At 38.4% G+C, this 7,500-nt stretch overlaps 1 protein-coding gene across 1 annotated transcript in view; it reads left to right on the forward strand.

Moving 5' to 3' along the window:
* LOC135222783 (myeloid differentiation primary response protein MyD88-like) overlaps positions 1 to 7,500 on the forward strand; it is a 467,144-nt gene that overhangs the window by 328,333 nt on the left and 131,311 nt on the right. The window contains 1 exon segment of the mRNA XM_064261052.1: positions 4,835 to 5,003. Coding sequence (XP_064117122.1) covers positions 4,835 to 5,003 — 169 coding nt within the window.

Consider the following 7,500-nt stretch of genomic DNA (forward strand, 5'->3'; position numbering starts at 1 on the left):
GATTGGTTGATCTGGGCTTCAACAGTCGAGGAATGCAACAAAGCAACACTGAAAGTGATTCAGTTCCTGGAATATCTAGGCTTCAAGATAAACAGGACCAAGTCAAGACTCACTCCAGAGTCAAACTTTCAGTGGCTGGGCATTCAATGGAATCTATCCTCCCATACTCTGTCGATTCCATCAACCAAAAGGAAGGAAATAGCGAAGTCAGTCAAGCAATTTCTAAGTCACAAACTGGCGTCAAGAAGGACTCAGGAAAGGATCCTGGGTTCGCTCCAGTTTGCATCAGTGACGAACATCCTAATGAAAGCCAAACTGAAAGACCTAACCAGAATCTGGCGCTCACGAGCAAATGTCAGGTCCAGGGACAAATTATCCTCAGTCCCTCTGATTCTAAAGAATCGACTCCGGCCGTGGGCGAAAGTCAAGAACTTGTCGGTGTCAGTGCCCCTTCAGTTCCCTCCACCAGGGATCACCATCCACACAGACGCGTCTTTAAGCGGTTGGGGAGGATATTCCCAGTTCAAAAAAAGGTTCAAGGAACGTGGGTCACCTCAGTTCCGTCAGTTCCATATAAACGTACTGGAAGCAATGGCAGTGTTCTTGACTCTAAAAAGGTTACGTCCGCCAAGGTACTCCACATAAAGCTAGTCCTGGACAGCGCAGGGGTGGAGTACATTGTATAAACAGAGGCGGCTCCAAGTCACGTCATCTAAATCATGTCATGGTAGCCATCTTCTCCCTGGCAGACAAGTTCAGTTGGCATCTCTCCTCCACTCATATAGCTGGAGTGAGAAACGTCATAGCAGATGCTCTATCCCGATCAGTGCCCCTAGAGTCAGAATGGTCACTGGACAACAGTTCGTTCCAATGGATCCTTCAGAGAGTTCCAGGTATACAGGTGCATCTATTCGCATCAACAAGCGAACCACAAACTCCCGTGTTATGTGGCCCCCAACCTGGACCCTCTGGCCTATGCCACGGACGCCCTGGCTCTAGACTGGAACAACTGGGAGAAGATTTACGTCTTTCCTCCAGTGAATCTTCTCATGAAGGTGTTAAACAAACTCAGGACATTCAAGGGTCAAGTGGCTCTAGTAGCCCCAGACTGGCCAGAAGAGCAATTGGTATCCCCTAATTCTGGAACTGGGTCTTCGTCCTCTTCGGATACAATCCCAGGCTCTCCCAGTCAGTACAAACGAAGACTGTGTTCGCTTCCTCAGGGATTCTCAAAACCCTAACTTTATGGATTTCATGAAGTTTGCAGCGAAAAGGGATGCGAATATTGACCCTCAGAATATTCTCTTCTTGGAATCCGATAAAAGGGATTCAACTTTGAGACAGTATGATGCTGCTGTCAAAAAGTTAGCAATCTTCCTGAGAGAATCAGACGTTAGAATCATGACAATTAATTCAGCTATATCCTTTTTCAGATCCCTATTTGAAAAAGGTTTAGCAGCTAGTACGATTACGACAAACAAGTCAGCCTTGAAAAAGATATTCCAATTTGGATTCAACATAGACTTGACGGATTCCTACTTCTCGTCTATTCCCAAGGCATGTGCTAGACTTAGACCTTCTGTAAGGCTACGTCAGTATCATGGTTCTTAAACGATGTTCTAAACTGGCTTCAGAAACCGATAATGACACATGCTCGTTTATAATGCTCTTAAGAAAAACTCTATTTTTATTAAGCTTGGCTTCAGGAGCTAGAATTTCAGAACTGTCGGCTTTATCCAGAGATCCGGATCATATTCAGTTCCTCCCCACAGGGGAAGTACTACTTTCTCCGGAACGTAGCTTTATAGCAAAAAATGAAGATCCTTTGATGAGGTGGGAACCATGGAAGGTACTACCCCTTCCACAAGATGTATCTCTTTGCCCAGTTTCAGCCTTACGAGCCTTTCTGTCCAGGACCTCCTCATCCTCATCGGGTCCTCTCTTTAAGAGAGAAAAAGGTGGCACTTTATCTATTAAAGGCATCAGGCAAACAAATCCTGTACTTCATTAAACAAGCCAATCCTGACTCTTTCCCGAAAGCACATGATGTCAGGGCAGTAGCCACCTCAATTAACTATTTCCAACATATGAATTTCGATGAGTTGAAAAAGTATACTGGATGGAAATCGCCGACAGTGTTCAAACGTCATTACCTAAAGTCCTTGGAAGCTCTGAAATTTTCAGCAGTAGCAGCGGGTAACATAGTTTCCCCTGACTCTAACTAATCTTTAGTAGAAGATCCAGTCCTCCTTTCTACCTGCCTACCCAACAGTTCGTCTATTCCTGCCTTGTTCATTTACAGTCACCTTGTGTCTTAGCTGCTTTTATGATGATGTGGTGGGTGTCCCTTTTATTTTTTTTTGCTAGGGACCACTCACAATTGCTTACGGATATTGATCTCATGGATGTTATCCCTTATTTTTATGCTAGGGGATACTCTTAATTGTAATGGTTACGGGTTTTGATATTAAGTCATATACTTCCTTTATATATTAGTTATTGTTGAGTTGTTTTGTTCATCTTATTATATTAATTGCCCTGGAATTTTGATACATAGCTTTACACAGATACCTTTTTGATACATATAAGCCATATTACCTCTGTATATATGTAAATTACCTTAAGTTAAGAAATATTATTAGAATTAAGTGTAATTTAAGCCATATTTGTGTTTGTATCACTGTGTATATGTATCCTTATTAGCAATTATATTCTTTTACTTTTATTTTATCTTTTATTTGAGACCTATTTTATTTTATTAATTTTGTTTACAATTCTTGTGCTATTTCTCTGGTACGATTCGCGCAGCGACACGAGCTGAGCCCAGAAAAGGGATTTGACGTAAGGAAAAATCTATTTCTGGGCGATTGGCTCGTGTCGCCAGCGAAATCCCGCCCTACCCATCCCTTCGCCCAAGATTGTCTGCTAACTTCAGGATGGCCACAGAGGCGCAGCAGTCGGCAGCATGGGATGGAGTAGTATAGTACTTGCTGCCCACTCTGTGGGTCGGCTCCCTCTTGGAGGGATTTTGTAGTGGGAGAATTCTATTGGCATTTGGCTCGTGGTAGTGGTCTCACTCGCCATAGTGTTCATACCGACACCCTCTTGGAGGTGAGCGAGTCAGTTATACTGACCTTTTTCTTTATTTATTTATTCTCTGGTATGTGTTAGTACATTTACCCTAGAAATAATAGATTAAAGGATATTCGCTGGCGACACGAGCCAATCGCCCAGAAATAGATTTTTCCTTACGTCAAAATCCCTTTCTGGATATTTCTCGTGGAATAATACCGTGAATATGCGAATTTTCAGCAAATAATGGGTAGATATGGTCCATATAGAAATCCGTGAATCCGTGAGTCAGGAGAACACAAATACCGGGGGCCCACTGTATACATGTCTTTAATAGTATAATCACCTCCTCCTTGGACAGTGACTAAAATGGTAATTTGTACATGTCTAAAATATTTATCAAAAAGTTACTCATATACACCAGAACACCATAGACAACATACAATAGAGCATTTAAGCCAAAAAAGTCCATGTTATGTGTTATATACAGATGGATTTAAATAAGAGCACGGATGTGAGTGGAATATGCTGCAGTGTCCCAAGACAAATCTTATCAGTTCTCTCTACCTAAAAATGTTTCAATATTCACAGCAGAGTTGTGTGCAATTTCATCAGCTATGAAAATAATCAAAGTAACATCACTCAATACATAATTTGTGAATTTTAATGATTCGAGAAGCACTTGAAAAGTTATTCAGAATTACAAATAAAAAAATAATATTGTACAGCAAATTAAGTTATTTCTCCATATGTTATATAATAATGAAAAAAAAATGTAGAAATATGTTGGATCCCTGTCTATGTAGGGATCAAGGAAATGAAGAGGCAGATAAAGCAGCCAAAGAAGCAACCTACATGACAAGATCAAATGTGAATAGTATCCCTGTAGTGATTATGTAACACACACAAAGGTGGGTATTATAAAAAATGGCAATGTATATGGAATGAAGACCTGAAAATAATATATTGAAGAAAAATGAAACCTAATGTTAAAAAATGGAGTTCATTATATTGGAGAGAGAGGGACATGCACAAGTAAATCTGAGACGTTTCATAATAGGCCATACTCGTCTGACACGTGAACTCACTTAATGAACAGCCCATGTATACCATGGAATCCTTACAGGTTTATGGTAGCAAAACAAGAAAATTTGTAGGAAATAGTAACTAGTGCATGTTTACATGATAACACTTTATGTACTGTGTTGCTTTGTATACATGAGTATGTAAGTTCTCTTTTGGACCTGTCTGTTGCTGAAGGGAGGTCGGGCCAAATTATTTTGCTAATGCAGGATTCACTGTATTTCCATAATGTCAATGTAACCTAGGATTTATATAAAGAGTATGATTTGCCTTATGTATATGAATTGTGTTCTAAATATTTCGAGTTAGAGTTAGTGGAATACTATACTGAATTAATACAGTACTGTATTTTGTTTTGTTTAGTAAATTGCTTTCTTAGCTATCTACTGAATTTTATTTTCTCATATATTTGCAAGAAGCTAAATATGACTATGGTGGATACATCACTATTATTTTAATTTTTGATATTTGAAGAGGTCTTGTCTAAGTTTTGATAGTTTTGACAACAAAGGAAAATTACCATTCTTTTTGGTTTCGGTTTAGCACAGATAGAATAGAAGCAATGTAGTTGGTTAAGGTCGTGGATATTGTCTTAAAGTGTTGTACAAATAATGTCATGTATTGTAAACTTAGAATTAGAGGGTGTAATAATACTGATACATATTTATTTTTTTTTCAGTTATGTCTAAAAGATCGTGATTTGGTAGGAGGCTTACAGCTTGAAACAGAAGCGGTTGTGAGAGTAATAACAGAGAGATGCTCTAGGGTTATTGTAGTTCTTTCACCCGAATTTCTAGCATCAAATATGAATCGGTATTTCACTGGATTTGCACATGCGTTAAGTGTAGGTGAGTTAATTGAGTTTTGAAATTTTTCATCTGGTTTAATGCTTAAGGTCAAGGAACTGATATGGAATCTTATTGTACACTTCTAGTAAGGTATGGGGCCCAAATAAACATAATGCAGTGCAGTTGTGACTGGGAACTTTCATGATAGCCTAATGCTTGATGGTTTATCTTGGTAGCTTGGTAAATATGGAAGTACACTCTGAAATGGTAATTTTTTCAGATTAGTAAATCTTAAATCTGTATGTTTGAGCTCCCAGGATTTGGGGGTAAAGAACGTTTTCCTTCATAATTTCATCTTTTTATTTGCCATTTTACTTAGGACTTTTCTCAAATGGTGGACATAACTGCTTTCAGTGCTGGATGTAGTTTTCTTTTGGTTACAAATGGCAGTGTTAGACATTTTTAGAGAAGGATGAAAGGGGTTTAAGAATTAGGAACATATCTTGAACCATTATTGCTTTACAGTCTTACCTAAAAAAATCAGGCATTCCATGGTCCAGGAACTCCCATGTGTTCCAGGACATTTTTGAATCTGCTGCTGTTAGTTCTTGAGCATCTACGAGGACAGTGCCACATTTCAGTTTTGGATTTTGGGACTGAAGCTTGTGCTGCCATAAATACACAAGCACAGTTTATTCCCAACAGAAATATTCTGTGAAACTCAAAAATATACAATATGCAAAGAACCGTAATTTGTATATATACTCTTGTATCAAGTGATCATTAAAATTTCATCCAAAAACATGATTTCGTCGTATAGTACATTGTGCATAGTATGAGATGTATTTTCAGTACATTACACTATGATAGGGTTTCTATACCTGTCTTGGTTTCAGTAGGTATAGTTGAAATGCAGTGCTATATCCAAGTTAGCTTTTGACTAATAAATAGGCCTAGAAGCCAAGTTCAGTAGGTTAAATGAAAATCTTCATATATTAAATCAGGTTTAACAACAATGAGCATTGTGACTTAGGAATTCAACACTATTTCTTAACCAACATAAACAATCAAATCAAGAAACAGGTGTTTGCTGATGTCAGTTACTTTAACTAATGCATGTATATTAAGGGTGTGTTACAATAGTCAACTCATTAAAAGTTTGTTAAATTTGGTGACTTCCATAAATAAGAAGGAAATAAATTCTTATTCATCCTTCACTCTACGAAGAGGAAAGTTTAAAGTATGCCACTGTGTTTACGGTTGTAGCTGGGGCAGAAGAAATGAATCAATGTGCAGACCACAAAATGTTTAGGAAGTGCCAAAAGCAACAAACAATACTAGCAAAATCACACCTTTACTTCATTTAATTTACTGAACTTATAGATAAAGTGAGTTGAATTTTTGAACTGCTTTGGAAATTTTACTTATAAATGGCTGTGGTGATGTTGGTAAAATGCAATCTGTTGATGATTTTGAGTATGTAAACAATAGCAGAATAAAAAAGCAGAATAAAAATGGCACATGTTTAATATGTTCATAAATTATAATACAATAATAATATGACAATGATATATGAAATATAATTGCATACAGTATGTATAACAACAGTTTTACTGAAATTATAATTATTCTTGATACAACTGTATTATTTGATTTTTGCTAATGATATTTGCCAATGTAACAACATAACCAAGCCAGTAGTTTCTCTCTCTCTCTCTAACACACATGTGCAGGTGTAAAGAAACAATAGCAACAGATGTTTAGGTTTTTGTGAAAAATGAAAACCTTAAAAGTTTGAAGAGCCAAAAAAACAGTGAAGTGTGTGAAAAAAAAGCATTTCTTGAGAGATACTTTTGGAGCAAGCCAGAATATTGTTAAGGAGCCAAACAAAAAGAATGGCAGTGATTATTCATGAGCTTTGTTCCACTTTTGATAGCATAGCACTTTATATGTGGAATGAGCTGACAAGACTGTATGAAGAAGGCCCATTCTCCGCCCATAAAGGCCAGATGTTCCGGCAAAAAGACAGAGTCGCGGTGGGTTCCCCTCTTGGTGTCCTATTCGCCAACTTTTATATGGGTACTGTGGAAGAGAGAGTTTTCTCCAATATTAGAAAACCCCACAAATACGTAAGGTCTGTCAACGATATCTTTATGCAAGCCGAGAAAGAGGAAGAGGTTGAAGCTGTCCGGCGCATGTTCCAGCAGTGTAGTTCGCTGAATTATACTGTCGAATTCAGCAACGAAGGCCAGCTCTCCTTTCTCAACGTCCTCGTCTCCATGACCGACAAAGGTCTAAGAACTTCGGTGTATACAAAGCAAACAAACTTAGGGCTTTGTCTGAATGGTGACTGTGAATGCCCTGCATGGTTAAAGAACATCACAGTCAGGGCCTACATTCGGAGGGCCCTCATGCACTGTTCTTCCAGGCAGGACACTCGGAAAGAACTCGACCGAGTCACTCAGATGCTCGTTAATAACGGGTATCCGAATCGACTTTTTGATAAAGAAGTCCAAACAGCGCTGGATTGGTGGTACAGGGAGAGTGAGAGACTACA

The sequence above is a fragment of the Macrobrachium nipponense genome, chromosome 8 (assembly GCF_015104395.2).
Source record: "Macrobrachium nipponense isolate FS-2020 chromosome 8, ASM1510439v2, whole genome shotgun sequence".
Lineage (NCBI taxonomy): Eukaryota > Metazoa > Arthropoda > Malacostraca > Decapoda > Palaemonidae > Macrobrachium > Macrobrachium nipponense.